This window comes from Centroberyx affinis, unplaced genomic scaffold (assembly GCF_046629955.1).
Source record: "Centroberyx affinis isolate AG114_WGS23_722 - 3 ecotype Tasmania unplaced genomic scaffold, CSIRO-AGI_Caff_v1 ptg002779l_1, whole genome shotgun sequence".
Lineage (NCBI taxonomy): Eukaryota > Metazoa > Chordata > Actinopteri > Beryciformes > Berycidae > Centroberyx > Centroberyx affinis.
The window spans coordinates 1-23643 of record NW_027280934.1 but is presented as its reverse complement, the minus strand read 5'-3'; the positions used below and the strand labels follow the sequence as shown (position 1 = coordinate 23643).

The following is a 23643-nucleotide window of genomic DNA, read 5'->3' as shown; positions in this document are numbered from 1 at the left end:
CTGTACAACCCTATTGCACTGCTAAGGTATTGCAATAAAAGATGTATAAATTAAATTAAGCCTTCACATTTATATTTAATTGTTGCCAGGAGATACAGTTATGAGGAGTAGTTAACTTAATGTAATTTAACACCTTTTAGCCAAGTAGTTCAGGGCCCGTATCCACAAACATTCTGAGAGTCCTCTCAGAGCTCCTATCTTAGCCTAAACGTCCTTAGCAAGGAGTCCTAGCATAGGAGTGATTTAGGAAAGTTCTCAGAGCGACTCTGAGCAAGGAATGGACAAAAAATGTAATCTTAGTAAGGAGTTGTGGTTGACCCCGTTGCTAGGTGTGATGCTCTCTTTGGACACTGTCATTGGTTGATCAAGAAAAATCAACACGCCTCTTTTTGTCATCCAGAATGAACACAAGGAATCACACAAGATAAAACACAATTTACTCGATATTAACGTGTGGTTTGCTTATACTATCAAAATAAAAATAGAGCTCATTGGACAAAATCTTTGAAAACCATACGAACCGTACTTTTTAATACTTGCAGTAATGTTATACTTTACTAATTTGATGTTAAGATTTGGTTAAAATGGCTCAAGACTCAGTAGTATTAGTATAATTTATAGACTATATTGGCAAGCCTATATGAATAGGATTTTTGAACAAGAGTTTATTGTATATGGTGCTGACGTGTTTCCCATCAGTGACCAGACAATACAGAGAAAACTCGCTGTTTCCATAGCTGCTGTTTTGTCGGCGCACGGTGTGACCGTCCAGTGGGAATTAAACAGGTTTTGTCACAATATGAGGCTGTGAAGGACCTGTCATTGTTTGTGTGATTGTTCTACTATGCGGTTGCATAAACCACAACAGGTTTGCCTATTGCCAATTATCTTAACATTGTGATAACTTTCATAATAATAATAGTGTTAATGCGTCTTTTCTGCGTCTTTCAGCCATTTCCTCCTCTCCTTAAGAAACTCCTAAGCTCCTAAAAGTCCTCCTCTCTACTCTTCACAGTTTTTCACCTTAGGAGCTCTCTTAAGGGCTAAGATGCTTTGTGAATAGCTTTTATCTTTACTAGGAATTAGTCTTACTTTTAAGGGGAAATTCTTAGAAAACGTTATCACTCTAAGAGTTTTCTTAGAATTTCACCACTAGGACCAACTCTTAGTGCTAGGAAGCTTTGTGGATACGGCCCCAGGCTTACAGAAGATCATGTTAAAAAGGGAGACATGATAAGACTGTTGCAAGAGCAATTTAACATAAATACATTTTCAGTGTAGTTTGGTTTCAAAGTAGTGTTTGTTTGATAAAATACATTACATACAATACAATCCAGTTTTCAAATACGTTTCTGTGTAGTTTCCCCAACACTGACGACTGAAAACCCATAAACTAGAGAGTGCATGTGTGAAGGAAGCAGACTGTTTTTTGTTTTTTTCACGTTTGCATGGCTGCATTTCCCCACATACACACCTGTGTACCGGTGACCTGTATTTCACAACATCCATGTCACCTTATCTGTACTTTTTTTCAGAAACGTAAACCACACAGTTCTATAGGCTTCTAGAGAGCCTAGATATTGTTTGAGATCTCTCTTCTTTGACATGTAATAATTCCTGAAAAAATAGATGAATAAATCTATTAGAATAATAACAATCATCCTCATTAATTCTTTCCTGTAACAAACAAGTCCTCATTTTTATTTAATCCCAGAGAGGAGCTCAGAGACATTTCCCGTCTGTGTGTGTGTGTGTGTGTGTGTGTGTGTGTGCGTGTGTGTCTCTGTGCCAGAGAGTGTGAGCTCACAGGCGTTTCCTTCACCTCTTCCTAACAGCCTCATTAACCTCTAAATACTGGTTTAACTTCAAAGGCCGCGTCAGCGCTCACACCTCTATCTCCTCTCACACATCTACTCTCGTTGACATGTGCACACTCCATCCTGTACGGCTGTTTAGTGCAGAAACTGTTTTTTCTACTTAAGACATAACACATGAGGGCGACTGAGATCATGGGGAAACCCATCATAGCTTATGTCTAGTCAATACAAGACAGAGAGAGAGAGAGAAGGGAGAAAAGGACATTCATTTTACTAATCACCATTGACGCATCACTGTTTTTGACACCGTATGTGTGAAGCAAAAGTGTCTGAGTGAGAGGGAGACGGCGGAGTGACGTCCTTCTGCGCTGGGGAGACTACCAGTCTGCGGTACTGTGTGTGAGAACAGAGACTAGAGTCACTATCATTTGTTTGAATGTAAATAATTGTGCCCATAGATGCCAGAAATTTGCCATATACTGAGCTTTCCACATCTTGTTGGGAGCCCATGTAGATTCCCTCGCAGAAAAAAAAGTATTGTGCTAAACTGTAATTTATTAAATAGAATAATACATTCAGGAAGTATATGAACTACTATGGAAGTTGCAGCCTGGCTATTTTATTGGTGTCCCCTAATGAGTAAACAGTGTTGAAATCTGTCAGTCAGTAAACATTAATACTACAGTGTGAATGAAACAATATTCTAAAGGTTCATTCAGCATTACGGGAATTCTCCCCGTCAGCTGCCCTAAAGGCTCGGGAACCATAAAGCGTACTACAGCTCATAGATTCGGGGGGGAAATTTAAATTTCATTCTCCTTCCCTCTTCCCCCTGTGCTCCATTTGATGAGGGGAGTCGCAGTGCCTGCTTGTCCACCAGGACCAGTCCCGCTGGCCCCATCAAAGCCCAGGGAGCCTTTGATGGAGTTGATAGGGATCAATAGGACAGGGGAAGAGGCCTAACTGACTGTGTTACAGACGGGGCGGGCCACTCCTGGAGACTACCGGCAATGCAGATCAATGATTATTAGGCGTCATCACTGCCTTGATCTGCATAGGGGGATCCATTCATCATCGGAAAGAGTCAAATGTTTGAGAAGGGACTTTTTTTTCCCAGCCTCGTGCTATGCTGTATCTCTGTTGAAGCATTTTGTAATGAAGAAGAATGCTTGAGCTAATGTTTGATTGGCTTACTGTGTGTGTGTGTGTGTGTGAGAGAGAGAGAGAGAGACACAGAGTGTGTTTGTGACATATTTTGACCGAATGAGAAATATTCTGATATGCAGAAATCCCACTGCACCACTTAATAGAGACAGTAAGAGGCAGTTGTGTTTGGGCATGTGTCTGTCACTGGTCTGCCCGGGGCGGTCCCAGCCGGGGCCCGAGGGGGCTGAGGTGTGTTTGTGTCCATAACAGAGTAGCAAACAGGCCCATTAGAGATGAAAGGGTCTGAATGCAGCCAATCAAAGACGGGCCCAGCAGGAGACCGTTACCCCACAGACAGCAGCCTGGGACTGGGGCCGAGGGGGATGAATGACACCTCGTCATGGATGAGGCACATTTACACACACACACACACACACACCACCATGTTTTGACTTCACTCACGCATGAACCATGCTATGTTATGAATATGGAAGACCCACAGAGAAGTGCTGTTTATTCTGTAGAGAGCAAAACACACAGTAACAAATGTAAACAAACACTGGCAAAGACAGCTGACACCAAACGCTGTGCACAAACCCAAACAGCAAACAGAAAAGTAACACAGTAACTGTGTGTATAGCAAATAAAGACAGAACAAGACAGATACCAACTGAAGCGATATTGCATGTGTTCATCCATATGATGAACAGAACAGTGATCAGTAAGAATAGCTAAATATAGTATATACAAAGTGTTTTATTATGGGAGTAGTAGGCTATTAGTGGAAAAGGCAGCAGATTATTGTACCACTGCAAAGGAAGCAAAGAAGGCATGACACTTAATTTATGTTATGAGTATAACTGTAAATTAAGTATTAATATGAAAATAATGATGGTGTCAGGATTCTGGGTTTCTAAGAATTTATCCAGAGGCAAAACAAACACACACACACACACACACGCACACACGCACCATATACAGAAAAAGCATCTGCCTGATGACAGTTAAAAGTTCAAAGATCATTTGTTTTCTGTCTCATTTTATATCTACATCCCTATCTGTCCCCCTCACTGTCCTGCTGCCCCACTGTCTGTATGTTGTATAATGGGATGGATGAGTATCAGTCCTGCCCCCCCCCCACCCTCGCTCCACCTTGTCATCTCCCGTCCCGATCAGTGATAGAGGGCTTGGTGTGGGGCTCTTTGATGTGGGGCCTGTTGAGAGAGACAGGGGCAGACAGGGAACGACAGATCTGAGGCAGACGAGAGGCAGGAGACGGTCCAACCCCACCGACAGCCATCCCAATCTCTCCCTCTCTCTCTCTCTCCCTCTCTGTCCCTCTCTCTCAATATTGCACCATATTGAAAACACTCATCCACATGCCTCCTCTCAAACTCACATCAGGCTTCTCACCCCTCCACACACACACACACACACTTAATCTCCCATCCTCCCATTTTACTTTTCTCTCTTTCTCATATAGTTGCTCCATAACACCATAATTCATGCACCTCGATTGATTATTTCTTATACATTATACATTTTATAGCATTGCAGTATTTTAACTGTCATCCTTTCAAACATCCTTGTGATTTAGGATCATCTTTATGGGGTGCATTGCTTCTTTAATAGGCTCTGTTTTATTCAATCATGTAGTCATCAGGGATTAATTTAGTGATCAGGGATTGATCAATCGACCATAAGGAAATGAAACATGAGCCTACACTCAAAGGTTTAACAGGACTTTCGTGGCTTGGCGCAGCCCACATACATAATGGAAACTGATAGATGCGTCGTTCATCCCCGGCGCCTCAAATCATCTTTAACTATTGTCTCGCTTTCAATGCTAAAATAGGGATCTCGGGATCAACTTAATCTGTCTCCTTTTTGAGTGATAACGGGCTGAACTGGCTGAATGATCCCACCTGTGAAGTAGCGCAGACCCATCATCATCATCACCGTCCCGGGTCCAGGACTGTCTCGGAAGAGGACGACGAGGAGGGAGAGAGGGAGGGAGGGGGGTGTTTTGTGTGCAAATGGAGCATGGGGCCAAATACATTGTGGGTTTAAGGATTAATCGGGTCAATCACAAAATGGTCTATTGATAAGATAATTAGAGAGCCAGAGCCGCTGAATGGATCCGGGGACCGCGCGCTATCTCCGCGCCTCCAGACGTCTGTCTCTGCGCGCACTGGAGAGGCCTGGTGCTAATAGCTCATTACGGATACCGGGCACTTCAAAGGCGCACGACGCTTTGATACCAACGCGCCCAGTGTGGGAGATTAGACGACTGTCTCTAAGAGGCAGTAGTTGGTGTTACGGATTGACTTTAAATATCGGCTAATATGTTCTTAAATTTGTGCAAATCCTCCCCAACGAAAAATCACTATGATATTCCTATAGGGACTTGTAGTGTGTCACTGGTACTCAGCAGTGGGTTTTAAAGCGACCTTACCCTATTTTGTGGATTTTTTGTGTCCTATGGTATTTTCATATAGTATCCTATAGGGATTTGTAGTGTGTCTGTGGTACTCAATAGTGAGTTTATAATCTCCCATATGGTTTCACATCATAACATTCCTTTAATATTCCTATGGAGACTAATAGTTTTGCTGTCTATCCTTATAGAATTAATTGTAGGACATTAAAGTTACCAGTGCTTTTTCATGGGATGAGCTCTTTGTTTTCATAAAATTGAGGACAATTTTCTAGAATTCTGGTTTATTTATTTTGATTTTGAGCCACCACAGCCAAACTTAGATATGGCTCTACTGCAGCAAGGAAAATCACACAAACCAAAACCTATCACTGTAAAAGTTGTCATCAATGGATCAAATCAGTAATATAATGGTAACTTTTAGACAATGCCTTTAATCTAGGGATCATCCTGATGAGCCATTGGCATTATATTAAGCCACTCAATTCTCATTATGTTGCATGTTAACCTATAGGCTGTTTTAAGAAGGATGGATTTGGCTCATGGAAGTCAAATTCTTTTTTTCTTACGTAAATGTTAATTATTAGATCAATAGTATAACACTTCATGAGCCTACAATGATTAGAAATAAATGCTTGATTAGCAGTAGGCTACACATGAAGTTTCTGAAAACAGGAATCCTCATCTGAGATTACTGCTCATGTCAGATGTTACACATATAAACTTTAAAATGTCATAAGAGACAAACAAGTCTCAAATCAATACTCAAGATCCTTTATGCATGTAGGCCTTGAAATATGGATGAGCAGTGTTTTGTGTAATCCCAAAGGTCAGAGAGAAGAAAATGGCTGTTGAATGGAGAAATAAACAATTAACAAACATGCACACACACACATACACATTTACAGTATGGAGATGAGACTGTAAGAGGAGGTGCAGACAGTTGGGGCGAGGTGTGTCTAGTATCTTTGAGGAGGGGGGGGGGGGGGCTCCTTCCCAGACTCACTGGAGCCAGTGAGTAACAGCCTCATTGAGGGTGAATGAGACGTCTTAATTACTCCAGTTGTGAAAACTAAAGAAGGGAGGGAGGGAGGGAAGGGAGGATGTGTGCTTTGATCCTGGGCTGAGGGACTTTTAACTGAGGAGGGATGCCCTGTATAAATAGAGACAAGCTCAGAGGGGGCAGGTCATAACTCTCCAACCAGACCAGGACACTGACCAGCACACACACACCAGGGACTCCCAAGAAACTTTCTTTTTTTCTGCACTCAGAACATTGCCTGGACTTAGCCTTCTGTGGGATTTTACCCATACAAGCCAAAGGATACATTCTATACAGCACTCTGCGACCATGAGAGGACACTTTTCCATTGAATGGATGGCCCAGAGCAGCCAGCCAGCAGGCACAGAGACCCTCTCTGCCTCCACCAAGCCCTTAACTGGACTCAGCACCTCCGGGACGCATTCAGAGAGCCTGCCTGGGTTCTACTGCAGGCAGAAGTCGGGGAATTGGCCGAATCAGGAGCACCAAGAAAGTAGGAGCCAGGGTTTTGATACATATGGTCTTCCCAGCCTCTCAGGCCCTGAGATGAGCACTCTCCACCACCAAAGCTCTCACAACGTTCACAGTAAACAAGGTAAGCTTCGTCTAACATCTGCATAAATTGAACATGTTGAGGATTGTTGCATTGAACACTATCTCTTCTTTTCAAGTGTCATTTAAAAGCGTTCTCTTCTTTGTTGCCCCTCCAGTGACAGAGGCCGGCTTCAGCAGCGGGACAGAGGAGGAGACCTCGGGCTACGAGAGCGAAGGGGGTCGCTCCCTCTCCCCCGCGGCCCCTTCGGACGGCGCCCCCGCCTCTCCGCCCTCCCCTCCGTCGGGCAGGAGGCCTCGCACGGCCTTCACGGCAGAGCAGATCAGCAGCCTGGAGAGAGCCTTCAAGAGGAACGCGTACCTGGGCACGCAGGACAAGGCCGAGCTCTGCAAGAAGCTCAATCTGTCGGACAAACAGGTAAGCGCCAGAGGTTTAAACAGCAAAGCTTCAGGGGCCACAGGGCCGTCTGTGTTCACTAATACTGAGTATGAGAACGTGTGAGTATGAGAACTTTGCCTCACAAGACTCCCTTCCTCCCCTCAGATCCGGAACTGGTTCCAGAACAGGCGGATGAAGCTGAAGAGGACGGTGCAGGACGCCCTGGCTCACGCCTGCCAGGCTAACGTAGCCTCTCAGTTCCTGCATTACCCCGAGCTGCAGGCCTACAGGCCGGGGCCCTACCCCAGATATCACTCGGCGCAGGACGGCCCCGCTGCCGCCCCCTACCTCCATCCCCACAGCCTGCAGTACGGCTCCCCCTCTGCTCTTCCCAGCGTCCCAGCCTTGCCCCTGGACTCATTTTACCAGTACAGCAGCCTCCCAGGGGTGATGCTGCCTTCAGGGACCGCTCAGCTCATGGGATCCTACCAGACATATCCTCAGCATTACTGATATGTCACCCAGCAGGTTTACTGCCTGTTGTTTTGCAAGGCTTAGTCAAATGAGATTTTATTGCCTGATATTTGACTGTAATATTCTCATATCCTGACAGGATCAGTGCAGATAGAAAGAAATGGTTACTGCTGCAAAGGTGAATCATATGAATTAAACAGGGTGGTGTGCAATAATGTGATGTGTGTCTATGTTAGCTCTGCCTGTACTTGATGTATAGTTTTGTTCTATTTAAATTTGAATCTGTAAATTGTTTTATTTGATTTTTGTAGTTATGCCACTGTGGGACCAGAGTGTTAAAATAAAATAATGCCCAAGAAATGCTTTGAAACAGTTTGTCCCATGTGTTTTTATGCATATTGTCTGGAAGTAAAATATCTCTGAAAAACATAACACACCTAAATGAGGTAGATAATTGGTGTTAAATAGTTAAAGCACAAGGTGAAGCTCAGTGTGAGAGTTTGAGACATTTAATCACTAGAAATTTGAAAAATAAAACCACTATACAATAAAAAAAAATGTATTATAGCTTTTATAAAAGTTTTTTTTTTATAAAACTCACAAAGCAAGAGTACTTCTCTCAAAAAAGTTAAGACCTTCCAGTCTCAAGTTTGTGAATATAAAGTTTCCAAAAAAAAAAGGGGTTTTCTTTGTCCTTCAAACCAACATGAACACCATACTGAAGGACAAATGACAGGATTTCCCTCAAAATACTTTCTCCCACTTCAAATATAAACAAATATACAAAACATGGCTGCCTGTTCCTTCCTCATTGCTGAGGTCATGTCCTCTATGTTCTGCTTGTTCTTCTTCCCAGTCAAAGCCTTATGGCTACAAGACATCATGAGGGAGGAAGAGAGTTGTCTTGTTTGTGTTTTATTGAATTTCATTCTCAGAACAAGGGAGAACTCTCGTCATATCTATTTTTAGCTTTCACCTGTAATGACAAAATGAAACATTAGATAACAGAGACAAAAAAGGACAAAGACAAAAATATTAGAACCCACAATTCAAATTATTTCTGATGTTTACCAAGCCATCGCACCTCCTCCAGCAACCCCTTGAATAGATAGAAATAGAGTGATACACCTTCAGATCCTTTGAGGCTTTTCCTGCCAACTCCAGCACCTGTGATGCGTAAGATCGCATATCAAATATTAAACAGCACATAGAAGGGCTTTTACAAGCTTCATGACTATACAAGATAGATCATGCAAATGAAGGTGACAGGGATTAGGGAGGGACACACTGAGGCAGTAGAGACTCCAGAACGGCAGCAGTGTGATGGCAGCTGTGGCTCGGCTTCCCCTCTGAAGCGACTGCTGATGCGAGTCTTCAGGTGTCAGTGGAGACGTCCGACTGGGAGCTGCAAAGAGAGTGAATACAAGTGATGCACCTGAGTAGCAGGTGAAACTATAGTGCCATCTGTAGACAGGATTTGGTATCAAGAAAAACAAGAGGCTCACTAAAAAAGAGGCTCACTAAAAAAAAAGAAAAATCATTTGTCAAAAACAGGTTGTAATATGATACCTTTCTACCTGGTGATGTAGACAGATATATGTAAAGAAAATGAAAAAGTAAAGTCGCTCAATAGCTCTGTGTTGTTCTCAGAATTAATTTAGTAAGTCTCAGACAGAAAATGTTAAACTGTCCCATCTTGGCCCTTTTTGGGACAAATGCTGAACTATGTTGTCAATGTTTCCTCCAAGGTTTCACATTGTCTGTGTTTGGTCTCACGATGCAAATAAACAAGAATGAACAGTGACATCTTGAGGCTCTTTGGGCCTGATTAACCTTTATTACTGTTGTGGTTGGTGATGATAGTACTAGTGGTGGAAGTAGTGAAATACAAAGAAATATAGCACATGAGATGTGTGATATAGAACCCAGGAGGCCAAGATTGCGGCCTCTTCCATAGAAGCCTTTATAATTCAACTCAGAGTGGGACATGATATGTAGAAGGAATTTGACTTTGTGTGATTGGTGCTTGGACAGTGATTGTGGTTTACAGTAGTGACACTCAGTTGACCATAAAGGACATAAAAGGCCTTGCATACTCCTACTGGGTAATTTGGGAGCTTTTGGAATTTTTGTTTTGTAAAATTGTGAAACTGTTCTTAAAATCTGCAACTGTGTGGAGATTCATAGTTCCAGCTGAATGTTCACAATAGCAGAACTTTCACTTCCTTTAATTAATTATATACTGGTCAGTAACAGATGTGATTTGTAGAAGAGGACATGATGAAGTTAGCGCACAAGTATAGAAGAGCTTAAGAGTCTGTGTGTGTGTGTGTGTGTGTGTGTGTGTGTGTGTTTTCAAGGTTGGCACAGCATCTGAACTATTTAGGGTGCATGACTTTTTTTTTTTTGGTGTTAATATGAAAATGATTTAGTGGTCTTTGAAGTATTTTGCTAACTGTTTAAAGTTTCATGAAAAGCAGATGAGAAACACACGCCTAACACCGCTCCGCTCTACCTGACAGCTGCAGCTGGAGTGGGACAGGAGTTTTCAGTTACAGCAGGCCAGATGTTATGGACCAAAGGGAATATGGACAGAGGGAGAAATAAATAAATAGTAGAGGGAAGAGAGTATATGAGAGGAGCAATAGAAGAGTTTAAAAAGCAAATAGATGGGAGAGAGAGTCCAAGACCATGAATCTGGATCTGAATCTGAATCTAATAAAATCATGGCAAATCATGGTAAAGATATTATATCAGCAGTCACTAAATAACGGAATCCTACAACCAGTGGGAGAAAGTTAAAGTTAAAAAAAAGTTTGCCAAGAACTACGTAAACGGAACCTAAATGTGAACCAATGACTCACGAGATAAACGACATGTAGGCGTGATTGAAAACATCTACGGACCAATGGGGAAGCAGGACGCGTGTGCACTTTGTGAAAGTGGCAGCTGGACGGGCCAATGGCAACACTCCGGGAGGCGCTCCCCGATGACCGTGAGGGGGGCGCGCTCTGGCAGTGTGCACGCAAAAAAAGCTACGCAGGAGAGAGGGAGAAGCCGAATGGTGGAGCTGAAGATGGCGGATGGCGACAGCGGGAGTGAGCGCGGTGGTAGCAGCGGGGGAGGAGGAGGTGGAAGCGGCTTCCAGCACTTCCAGAGGGACCAGGAGACCCAGGAGCTGGCGTCCAAGCGCCTGGACATCCAGAACAAGCGCTTCTACCTGGACGTCAAGCAGAACAACAAGGGCAGGTTCATCAAAATCGCCGAGGTTGGGGCCGGGGGCTCTAAAAGTCGCTTGACCCTCTCCCTGTCGGTGGCGGCGGAGTTCCGTGACTACCTTGGGGATTTCATTGAGCACTACGCCCAACTTGGGCCTAGCAGTCCGGAGCAAATCGCCCAGTCCACCGTGGGTGAGGACGGCGGGCCCCGGCGGGCTTTAAAGAGCGAGTTTCTAGTCCGGGAGAACCGCAAATACTACCTGGACCTGAAGGAGAACCAGCGGGGGAGGTTCCTGCGGATCCGGCAGACCGTTAACCGCGGACCCGGGTTTGGAGTCGGGGGCCCGGTAGGCGGCATGCTGGCCGGCCAGACCATAGCCCTTCCGGCCCAGGGGTTAATAGAGTTTAGAGACGCCCTCGCCAAGCTCATAGATGATTACGGCGGAGACGACGAGGAGCTGGCCGGGGGCACCGCCGCCGGGGGCTACGGCGAGCTTCCCGAGGGCACCTCCATCATGGTGGACTCCAAACGGTTTTTTTTCGACGTCGGGTCCAACAAATACGGAGTGTTCCTGCGGGTCAGCGAGGTGAAGCCCAGCTACAGGAACTCTATTACCATCCCGTTCAAAGCCTGGGGCAAGTTCGGAGGGGCTTTCTGCAGATACGCCGAGGAGATGAAGGAGATCCAGGAGAGACAGCGGGATAAGCTGTACGAGAGGAGAGATGAGTCCGAGGGAGATGACGTGGATGACGACTGAGAAATTTGTTAGTGAAACAGCTGATAGTTCAGTTTACAGTGAGATCTGCGATAGGGGTATTTTTGCAACAACGCAGAAACGACAGATTTAAAGTGCATGACGAATCGAGCTGTAATAGCCTGCTAAAATATCGTGGCGTAAATAAAAAAAAAAAAAAGTACATTTGCAGGGAACTATTGATGTATTATCCTGAAGTTTGTGTTGAGGGTTGGATTGGTCGTGTGAATCTATTAGAAAGTGATAGTCATGGACTAAATGTGTAAATGAGATTTTTCTCATTGGCTGAAAAAAAGAGTGATTTATGCTTTATTAAAAAAAAAGGAAAGAAAGAACCTACTAAAACCAGCAAATTGGTTTTTATAACTAGAAAAGAAGCCAATGAAATCTTTCCTATTTGCAACATAGTTTATATTTAAAGAGTAAGGAGTCTACCTTGACCCAGTTGTTATAGATATTTCCATTGCTCCGTGTAAGGAGAGAACCAGCATCCATTGTATTCCTGTTCCAGTCCAGGTCTCTCCTTTGTGGGCAGTATGTGGGATTCTTGCAAGTCAGTCAGATGAGTCTGAGAGGAATGTACAGAAAGCTGCTGTCACTCTGTGGAGGTTTGCATTCGATGTGTTAACAGATGGAGAACTGTATAACATGGGCTGTGCCGTCGCAGGCCCTCAAAATGAAAAGATTACCCAAAATGTTACAAGAAGTTACTGAGAGGATTATGTGTAAGCCCAAACAAGGGCCTCTCTGAGACTCAATCGAAGCTTTGACCTCACATAGTTAATTACAGTCTCGCCATATTCAAACATAGACATACAGTCTTAGCAATATTTACAAAGTATCACCCTTATTGTTTAAGTAATCGCATTGCATCATCCGGGAAGATCCACTCGGAGTGGAAAAGCAATGTTTTCCCTCACACCGATGCATCCTGGTGTCTGAGAATGGCAGCTCTGAAAACCAACAAGCAGAGAGAGGACTCTGGGGGAGCCCACCCCACCAGGGACAACACGCAGATATGGGACCTTTTGATGCACATTTGCTCCCGCACACCACTTGGGTCCAAAGATCTGGCAACTAGGGAGCACTGCATCAAATCCACTGAAGCTTCTCGGACCCTCCAGCTCTGCTCCCAGAGCCGGTGGACTGTGGAGTGGATGATGAGCCACCATCAGCCTCTCTACCGCGGTCAGAACTGGAAAGACTATTCTCTTGCCAGCACCTGGCCATGTACTGGCATAGCTTACAACAGCTTCAACACACCAAGACTCTGGACAGAAACGCATGGATGGATGTTTTTTTTTTGTTTTGTTTGTTTTTCTTTTTTTCAAAAGAGAACTATATTGAAATGAGATTATACTTATAAGAAAGAAAGTACTGAACAAACCAGCAAAAGATATTTTGAAATACTTAAAAAAAAAAGAAAATGTATAATGTAAAGGAATTCCAAGACTAAAATAAAAGGTTAATTTCGTAAAACAAAGCTGGGACTGAAACTTCCAGGTTTTTTTTTAATTTTCACCTTTGTTTTTCCTAGAGTGAAAGTATAACACTTCCTTAATTAAAACAAATTTAAATGCAATACCCTATGTTGTGACTGTATATTCTTAAAGCCCCGCTGCCTTCATACAAAAAAATCAGTCCATTCATTCTGCAACCTAATTTTTTTTTTAAGATGAGCAGGAAGAGCTCATATTGTAATCATTCATGAAGTGAGCATCCCTGCCTATATTTTATTTTGAACACTAGAACACTAGAATATTACAATGTAGTACAATCGTTTACAATGTTAAAGGTCGGTTGACAGTTTTCTGTTTTCAAATGTGGAAATTGACATTAACAGGGAGTTGTCCTTTTGCTGGCTGATCTCTTTAATTCTCTCATTTGTTGCTAATATTTGCCTAAACTTGCATGATCCAATTGATCTGGGACAGAGGAACATCTCCTGGGAAGTCCAGCAGTATCGGAGCATTATGCTTTCACTTAGAGGTCAGTCTGAAGAATATATCTGTTTTTTTAAATAGATCATACTGAGCTACGCGTTTCGCTTACAGCTTCATCAGGCTCGATTACAGCCATAGATATGTGGCATTTTTTTTGCTCTGTTGGTGGTTTTCTTGCAGCACCTCTCGACTGACACACTGTGCACAAGGTTTTTCTTCTTTTTTGTCAGTCTGAAGAATGTTTGTCTCTTTGTCGATGTTGATCTTGACAGGTAGAATGTGTTGCGTTTTGCAGCTCAGAATTCAACTTCAGATCTTCCTTCCAGCACTGTATGAGCATGTGCTGTAAAACAGTTGCCCCCCGCCCCCGCCCCCCTCACCTCCCAACACACACCCTGTTTGGTGTGACACAGCAGCTGTCTCTGAAGTGTGTGTACTCTGTGGTCGGGCCATGCCAAGCCTCTCCATTCAACAGTTAATAAAGGATATCTGCAGGAAACAGGCTTCTACGTAGAGTCAAGCTCCACTTGGTTCAGCACAAGACCGTGTTCAGTTTGCAGTGGAAAATCAAAAGGATGTGCCATTTAGCCCTGGTCAATCTGTAGCGTACGCCCATCTCACAACCTTCACAGCAGTCAGGAAGTGATTGTATTGTCCAAAAAATATACAGCTTAGTTTGTTTTCTGACTCATTTGAGCACTAGAAGGGGGAGTGAAGAGAGAAGGGAGCCTTCAGGGTAATTCGATTCCCTCGTCTCCTCCCCTTGCAGTGATCTCTTCTTCTGTTCTCGGGGCCTATTGGGTAGCTCTTCCCTCCCTAGACCCCTTCTCCTTGCTTCTCCTCAATGTCCCCCCCACCCACCCAATAGTTGTGTAAATCTGGAGTAGGGCAGCTGTTGGGGCACCCATGTGTATGCTGCGGGGCTGTGCTGACAGGGCTTGCTGGTTATTTTAATGTGGGAGGCCTCGACAGACTGACATTCCTGGTCAAGGAGTCAGCTGTGCCATCAGGACCTCATTGCCTGGGGACACACACTAGTACAACGGTTTGATTGTGCCGAGATCCGCTCACACGTGGCACACACACACACCCAATAGAGGACATGCTCATTGCCTCCTAGGATCACGTACTCCAATATGCAGGTACTATATGAGTGCGCACACAGAGAGGCTTTGTTCAGATGACACCGTCATCTGACGATGTCAAACGCCTCTTTAACAGGAGGAGTTTGTCCCGGTGGTGAGACCGCCGAAGCCTCCAGTCTGATCATACTGTATTCGTCTTGTTCGTTCATCTAATCAGCGGCGAGGTAATGCTGTTGTAGTTTCTCAGCGTGGTCAACTGGCCGGTTCTCAGTTTGCAGCGGTCAAAGTGGCCGGTTGATAAATCCCTCATAGCCTTGGCGAAGTATGTTTTCATGTATAACACTGCATTTTGTAGTGTTGTATGACTGTTGGTGCGTGTTGTGTATTGTGTGTGTGTGTCTTTAGGGAAGCAGGCAGGGAGATGGAGCTCATAAACCTCAATGGCTATATGCTCAGTCAAGCAAAATAATGTAGCCTACCTTGGAGTACAATAATGAATTTCTCGATTGTGTTTTTATAGGTCCAATATTACTAACAAGCCTAAATGTATTCAGTTCATGAAGGTATCCCACATTTGGGAATGCAGTGATGGTGAGTCTGTTTTCCACTGACATACAATTGTGTGTATAAATGTTGATTTTGCTTCCCTGCAGTTTCACAATCAAGGGCACAGAGAAGCTCCAATATATCACGCACCCAAAAAAAACAAGTCACAGACACCATTCATCCTCCAGCTCAGTATGGCTTTCCTCTTGCTCGCCATGAAACTGATGATTGGCGCAGCATTGATCAGCACAGCGTACCTCTGTGTGGAGCGTCACATCTTCAGTAAGGACTTAAGGCAAATCAGACACTGGCTTTTCTTTACACTCCAGAAAGAAGCATTCAGTGTCTCGCCTACCCTGAAATTGACTGCCGTCAGCACAATTTGAGCAATTTTCAGCTAGCTGCTGTAGCTAGCTTGCTTATTATGCGGCAGGGAGCAACGGTTAGCTAGGATATGCTGAACATTTTGTTGGAGGGAGTGAGGACTTCATGTTAAGCAATTATACTCTGCACTCTGTGTGGCAACTGGAACTTATTCCCGTTCTTTGTGGCTCAGAGTCGTAGACTGCAGACGAGGCAGGCCGCAGGCCAGAGAGAATTAACAACTCAGATTCATACACAGGCCAGATCAAAAGCTTTAGATCCTCTAGATCCAGCTCATGGCCCTTATGTTCCCCATATGAATTAGTGTGAGCACCTGTGTAGAGATTTGGCTCGCATGTCAGAATAAACAAATAGTGGATGAGAGCAGGGCGTTGGCGTTATCAAGTGGTTTCCTCCCATTAAAATACGTTTTGAAAAACTTTTTCCACTGGAAGAGGAACTCTTTTCATCTGGCTTGACATAAGCCTTGACCACAAGTCTGTAACTCCCTAAGTAAACTGATAGTGGATCTCTCCATATATCCACAGCATACAACTTCCACAGCGCTCATCGTGGCTTTGCACCCTTTCTTTTCAGCATTGGCTGCTCGCTCAGTGTTTAAATGTCTCATCTGTAACATCTTCTGGTGGCAGAGTGGGCTTAACAAAGCAGACAGTCCACTGAGTATTGGACAACAATACTAGGTCAGGTCTACATCTGCTTACATGTACCAATCCCAAGCCTCCCTTAGCTCCCCTAACTTCTGCCTAGTAATTCTTTCCTGACTTCTTGCCCTTCATATACGAATCTAACATGATGTTTTGGGTTGTGTTTCCTATTGAAAAAAGGAAAAAATCATCTTTGATCATTTACTCTCAATGGCTGATTCCAGGGACTTCAACACTTTGTTATGCTGCCAATTATATTGTCCTCGAGCAAGCTTTGTAAAAGTATTGCTCTATCTGAACACAGAGGACATTTAGTTTCATCACCTAGCCTCCGGTTGAGGTTTTGTGGTCATGGCAGTATATCATAGGTTGCTGAAGTATCTCATTTTTGATGCCTTTATATTCCAAAATTCTTTCCAGCTGAGCATCTTCCTTTCTACTCTTTCCAAGTTCATTTATCGCCCCTGCTTAGCTTGAAAAACTGCTCTGGCACATCTTGGCACTTCTTGGCACTTCCTCATCATGGTGTCTTTGCCCTGCTATCGGTTTCCTCTTTTATTGTGTGTTGCTTTGTTCCATGCAAATCTGCTTGTGCCAAAACTAAGGCTTCCACGGCCCTGTGGCTTGCCCAGTGCAGATTCTGTCCTACTTTTCTGTATTGAAATTCCTCTGTCAGGCTCGCCTGGTGCAACACAAGGACCCCCTTCTGATACAATGTTGCACTATAAAAACAGTGTGGGACTCATGGCTTTTTCCCAACACATGAACACATCAAGCTGAAGTTTGATTCTTTCTTGCACGGAAAACAACTACAGTATCAGCTACACAAAATTATACTTTCATTTTTTTATTTCTTATTCGACTGACCGATGCCACATGTATTTCATGTATCCCATGAATACAATCATCATGAATACATCGCTGTTGCTCCTAACAAAAGCCTCTCTAGCTTTTGCACGACTCTACATCACACATCACAAGACTGCACACTTTCAGACAAACCAAAACTGATTCACTATAAATAAAACATTAATTTTGAATGCATTGCTGAAAACCTGCATCACTTGATGACATTTGCAGATATTTGATTTTTGCAACACTTAGAGTGTGAATGAAAGCTAAAGGAGATGGTATGGATATGCCAGATGCTGGTAACCTAAAGTCCACTAAAATCCACTAAAGCAGAACTCACTGATGTCACTCCTATGATGTGCAACAGCTCAGTCAGTAAACATGCTCATAGTAAGTCTATCCCAATGATAAAATCCAGAGAGCTCCTCAAGAGACATTTTCTGGAACTGCTCCATTGGCAATGATTGGGAAACAGACTTTGTGAATTCAGGGAAGGTTTTATTGAGCTGTTACACTCAAACGAGCAAACCACTAGTTGTACTCATATCACAGCGCCCACAGTCAGTGTAGCTGTCGATGGAGCAGCTCCAGAAAGTGTCTGCTGATGGCGTCACAGGTTTGAATTTTGTTTTGTTGCCATCTTGTTTATCTACTCAAGGCCGTAGGAGTAACGTGTGAGATCTATTTTAGGCTGGATTTTCTGTGCCAACACTTAGAAATGACCCATACGCTCTTTGAAAACATACTAATGTCAAGTCTTACAGACACTGGCAGACCACCTAAATCAGCAGTTTGATTCAATCTTCATCAGACTGGGTTTGCAACAAAGGTCATCACCCTGTATTCCCGTAAGCTCATTAATTAGTCATGGAGGCAGTGTCTTTCTCTAACATAACGAAGGGTGGCAATTACAATCTTCCAGTCGGATAGAATGATAGAAGCTGTAATACTCTGCAGGAGATTTTGTTGCAGTGTTTGGAGGACAGTGTGAAGGAGATGCATCACTAGGACGAAGGATTTAATCAATATCACAGTACTGCTATGGCTTCATTCATTGTGTTCAGCCCATTAACTCACACTGTCCACCTATTTTACAAAAGAGGTTGTTTGAAAAAAAAAAAAGACAATGGGTCATTTATGCACTAGTGAATATTGGTGGGAGATGAGCAGGTATCAGTTGTCATCATAACTATATGCCAAGTTTATCTGACTGTTACATTCATTCACTATAATTTACAATTTTTCTATTATATATTGCCGCAAATAAAAATTAGATGGACAACTCCTGGTCACACTTTATTTGTATAGTCCAGTGTTGATAGTCAGTGTCCTATCAAGTGACAATAATGTCCGCTGAGTTTCAAGTGATACTCATAATAGTGTGAAAAGTCTAAAGGTATTCGATGTCTGGGTTATGGTTAATCTTAGGCTTGGGGTTAATGTTAGAAACAGGCTCAGGGTTAGTGTTGGGTTTAGGTTTAAAAATGGGGTCAGGGTTAGGGTTCGGCTAAGGTCAGGTTTAGGGTTACATAGTCTGTGGATATTCAGCAAATAGCGACACTTTGTTGAACATCTAATTTTTGTCATCTGATAGTTGGGTATCAACATTGGACTATTCAAATAAACGTTGCTGGAAGCCACTCATGAGAGAGAAATGGCACGGAGAGGAGTTGCTACTATAAAGAACGTAATGAGAAGCAGGAACAAGACACAATACAGACTCTCAGACCACAAGGTCTTATAATAATAAGAATGCATTTTATTTGTACTGCAATTTTCATTCGTAGTGAATCTCAAAGTGCTACAGAGTTAAAAACATAAAAATAATAATGAAAGAAAAAAGAGATTGCTAACAAAGGTTAACACAAAAAAGGGGGATGTCCTGGCCGTCAAAGGTGAGATGAGGTATGGGGAATGACTGAACCTGGTGTGGAGTAGACCTGCATCTTCCCAGTGAGACATATTCAGTCCCGCCAGAAAGGTAGCTCTGAAACCACTTAAGTGCTGAGTCTGACAGTCCAATGGTGGTGTGGAGGCGCTCTGGGAGGATAATGTGATCCACAGTGTCAAACGCAGCGCTCAGGTCAAGGAGAATCAGAAGAGAAGGGGACCCTGCATCAGCTGCCATCAGCAGGTCATTCGTAACCCTGAGCAGAGCTGTTTCAGTGCTGTGGACTGAACGGAAACCGGACTGAAATTTCTCAAAGAGGTTGTTGTGTTTAAGGTGGTCCTGGAGCTGAGAAACAACCACCTTCTCCAACACCTTGGACAGGAAAGCGAGGTTGGAGATAGGCCTGTGGTTGGCTAGAACTTCCGGGTCCAGGGTGGGCAGGATGGGGTGGATGACAGCAACCTTGAGAGCAGATGGAACACTACCGGTTTCAAAGGAGAGGTTGACAGCTTGGGTGATCAAGGGGCTGAGAATGGGGATGTATGACTTGAGCAAAGGGAATGGGGTCCAGGGCACAAGTGCAGGGTTTCATTTTCCTGAGGATTTCCTCAGTGTGGCTCTGCTGGACACCAGTGAAATGAAGGAGAGACGGCAAGCTTGCAGACAGGGGGTCGATGACAGGAGGAGGCAGAGAGGAAGAGCTGGACATCAGAGAACGGATATTGTTGACCTTGGCTCTGAAAAAGTCAATGAAGCTGTTACATCGCTCTTCTGTAGCCTCAGTTGGGGAAGATGATCTACTGTGGTCCTTTACAGAAACCTCCTTCAGTAACTCACAAGGTTCAAACACAATGTCTTCATACTACCTCACCATTATATAGGACTGTAATTTCAATTTGTCTGAGAGAAAATATTTGAAATTAAAAATAAGAGATACAACTTTGAGAAGACCAGTTAGGAATACTTTGGGACGCTAACATCAAAATGGTAATTTATAACAAATTTATCTCGTCAAAAGGATCTGCTTATATCAACTTCCTGCAAATCGTGATCAAGCAAGTTTTTTTTTTTTACTATGGACACTGTTTGCTGCCAAGACCACCCCACCCCATGGGCTGTAACAGTGATAATGATCACAAGGATAACACTTGGGTTATGCAGCTAAATGTTGACGCATGTGGCCTGTATGAGTAACAAGTGAACTATGCCAGTGTGCAGTGACTCACAGTGAGTTCCACAAGTACTTGGACAGCAGCAGACTTTGTATTTTGGCTTCCTACCCTTATTATTTTAGATGTGACATAACACAATGACTATGCAATTAAAGTGCAAATTGTTAGCTTTAATTTGAGTGGATTTTCAGCCTTGTTGGAAGAACAGTTGAAGTGCTACAGCCCTACGTCTGAAACATAAACATCATAAGACTTTTGATACCTTATGTTCAGGCTCTTCTTCCAGACTTTTTGTATTTCCATAGATCTCCAAGAAAATTCAGCTGTGACAGTGTCCATCATTTTTTGGGGAACAAATAAACATATAGCTGATGTTTGTTTGGGCGCATGTTGCCTGTGACACTGTTGCTAGCTCATATAGAACCTCCTTGCATGTGTCCTCTTCTGGCTAAATGATGCGTGAAATTAAATTTCCATATTCCATGATAAATTTAGTTTTATGAGTTCTGTGTTCTGCAGTTAGCCTCCTAAACCAAGCTGATCCAATACTAGGTTCAGACAAAATAAGCTTAATCCTGCTAACAATAAGCAGAACTGACTTCTACATACGCTTCCAGGGGAAAGTGTCAAAACCAGTGTTCCTATTGGCTGCTGACATGGCCGTGTAAAATCTACCACAGGTACAGCTGAGATCTGGATCTACTTCTTTTCACATTCGCAAAATGTGTTATGCAGCCTCATATCTTTTTGACACATTCACAAATGGTGAGATATTATTCTAACATTTTTTACACATTCACACAGTAGCATCTATTTGAAGAAGATTTTTTTTTACATATTTACAAATGCAGCGACATCTCCAGGTGAAACTAACAATGTCTCCAAAGAAGTAACCTTCATTTAGCCTTTCTTATAAGAATTACAAACTCATATAATGCAGTAGGCTACACAAATTTCGCTCCAAGTGAAGCTGTTGGAAGGAACCAGGAGGCCAGACATGTCTCGCCTTGTAATCAATCAATCAATCAATCAATCAGTCAATCAATCATGAAAGTCAGAAAAACCTCTCCACACCATGACAGACCAGCGTCACTTTGGGAAGTCTCTATGCTTGCTTCCACACTATATTCTGTAAGTATAGTTCTCCAAGTATGTTTATCTTCTGCTTGTCCCCATTGACCCCCATCCCGCTCTTCCATCCCACACTGCCCCCCCCCTCCCCAGCAGCGCAGCAGCAATGTGTGCAAGTGTGCACATGTGAACAGTGGGACTAATGCAGCCTGTGAGCCATGTAATACCTCACTAGGCACCATGCCAAATCAAGCCGGGATTATACCACATGCTCCCAGCAGTCCATTACCATCACGCTAGGATCCCTCAGATCCACCCCCATTGACTGGCATGACCGTGTGTGTGTGTGTGTGTGTGTGTTGGGGACGGGGTTATAGTAATATGGTCTTCTGCGTGTGTTGGATGCTGTGTGTGAGGAAAAAAATAAACAGCTACCAAGACTAATGAAACATCACATGGAGTGTATCTGAAGAGAAGTGCTGAAGAGGAATGATGAGGGGAAAAGTAACAAAGAGAGGGGGGAAGTAAAGAGACAGAACCAAAAAAAAGGAGGAGGAAGGGAGGGAGATAGCGGCATGATAGTAACCCTATGTTTGTAGGAGGGAGAGAGAGAGAGAGAGAGAGAGAGAGAGAGAGAGATGTGGTGGGGAGGGATCCTGCGTTAGCGAGGGGAAGCATGATCCCGCTGTGATGCCGGGCTGCTGGGGCTATATTTAGCTTCTGTTGCCATGTGCCCGGAATGTGCATGGCAGAGGGAGACACACACACACACACACACACACACACACATACACAATGGGCTCACTACTGATGCACTGCTGTACACAAGTGCATGTATGAGTGTGTGTGTGTGTGGGTGTATGTGTATGTGTGTGAGGGGGTGTACATGCACTTGCATCTGTCTGTATGTCTAATCTGAATGAATGACCAATGAGCCTGTTTAATTTCTCTCATGGTTTCAAATATCTTTTAATTTCTAATGAACACTCCGACTTTCCTTCTCCTTCTCATTACTAACTCATTTCGGTGTTGTCTTGATTACATCACTGTTAAGAATCTTGAATCTTGTGTGTGTCTGTGTGTGTGTGTGTGTTGTGAATCTGTGTGTTTCTATGCATGTCTAGAACAATAAGGCACCGTTTCCTCACGAAAATGGTATCCAAGCGGCTATTTCTGTTGCTAGAGCCTCCCAAATACCTGCAGGATAAAATAGACTGAATGAATTCTGTAGGCTGCAAGCTAACCCTAAAAACGGATTACAGTTTGTTTACTTAAACTGCCAAAAACTATTTTAAAAAAGTGGATTCTCAAAGATTTGTTTGTGTGTTTTGTCTAGGCAGGGGGTGAGGGGATATGAAATATGAATAGATGAAACATCGGCCTGTGTTTTGACATATTTTCTCTTCAACTTGTCTGTTCTATTTTTCCTCTCAGCGCCAAATCCACATCGCTCCATAATCTGCTACTCAGTAGTATACCGCATACATTATGTAAAGCCGAGCCACCACACTCAGCATCTCTCATTGGTGGGTACCAGTCAAGAAGAAGGCCGAGGTATCACCATGCAAACCCATGCAGGCTGCACCAATGGTAAGAAGTCCGCTGCCTCTAAATTGTCTTTGATTGGTTGAGTTTTCCTACGCCCGCCTTTGTGAAGTTCCAGCATGGATTGACGTTTAATGTGCCCAGTGCTGTGAACTTCATGATACAAGTCATCACTCACTCACAACAGTGTGTGTGTGTGTGTGTGTGTGTGTGTGTGTGTGTGTGTGACTGTTAAGTTAATGTGGTATAAATTAAGCAATGCTTCAGAATGATGCACATGATCTGAGAACGCCTGGTGTCGGAAATTGGTAGAAGACACACAAACACTACATTTAATAGTCACAGGGTCATTCAAGACAACATAAAAAACATAATATCTTGATTAACAGATACAGTATTCCATATAATATATACAGAACTGAATGGTTAAAAATATTCTTAATGAATGCATGAATGCATTTCACAATATGTTGTAAAAGTAATGTTATGTTGTGATAACACAATCGAAATAATAGATTGAAAATTACAACTATAATGTTGAGGAATATCCTGTTACAGCTTTCTTCACCAAATAAGAAACAATCAATACGAATATGAAGGGTTTTATACATTATTTTGTCAGTGAGTAAAAATATAATAAAGTAAAGGTATCAATCATTAGTTAGTTGTACCATCCCACCAAGTACA

The 23643-nt window shown here is 43.3% G+C and overlaps 2 protein-coding genes across 2 annotated transcripts; both read left to right on the top strand.

Moving 5' to 3' along the window:
* Positions 1–6751: 6751 nt before the first annotated feature.
* On the top strand, positions 6752–7886 carry ved (ventrally expressed dharma/bozozok antagonist). The gene is made up of 3 exons (XM_071535888.1): positions 6752–7028; positions 7153–7412; positions 7539–7886. Exons 1-3 carry the CDS (start codon positions 6752–6754, stop codon positions 7884–7886), a joined length of 885 nt encoding a protein of 294 aa, XP_071391989.1.
* Positions 7887–10896: 3010 nt separating this feature from the next.
* Positions 10897–13367, top strand: purbb (purine-rich element binding protein Bb). Its single transcript, XM_071535881.1, has one exon. It carries the CDS (start codon positions 10909–10911, stop codon positions 11821–11823), a length of 915 nt encoding a protein of 304 aa, XP_071391982.1. The 5' UTR covers positions 10897–10908; the 3' UTR covers positions 11824–13367.
* The last annotated feature ends 10276 nt before the right edge of the window (positions 13368–23643 follow it).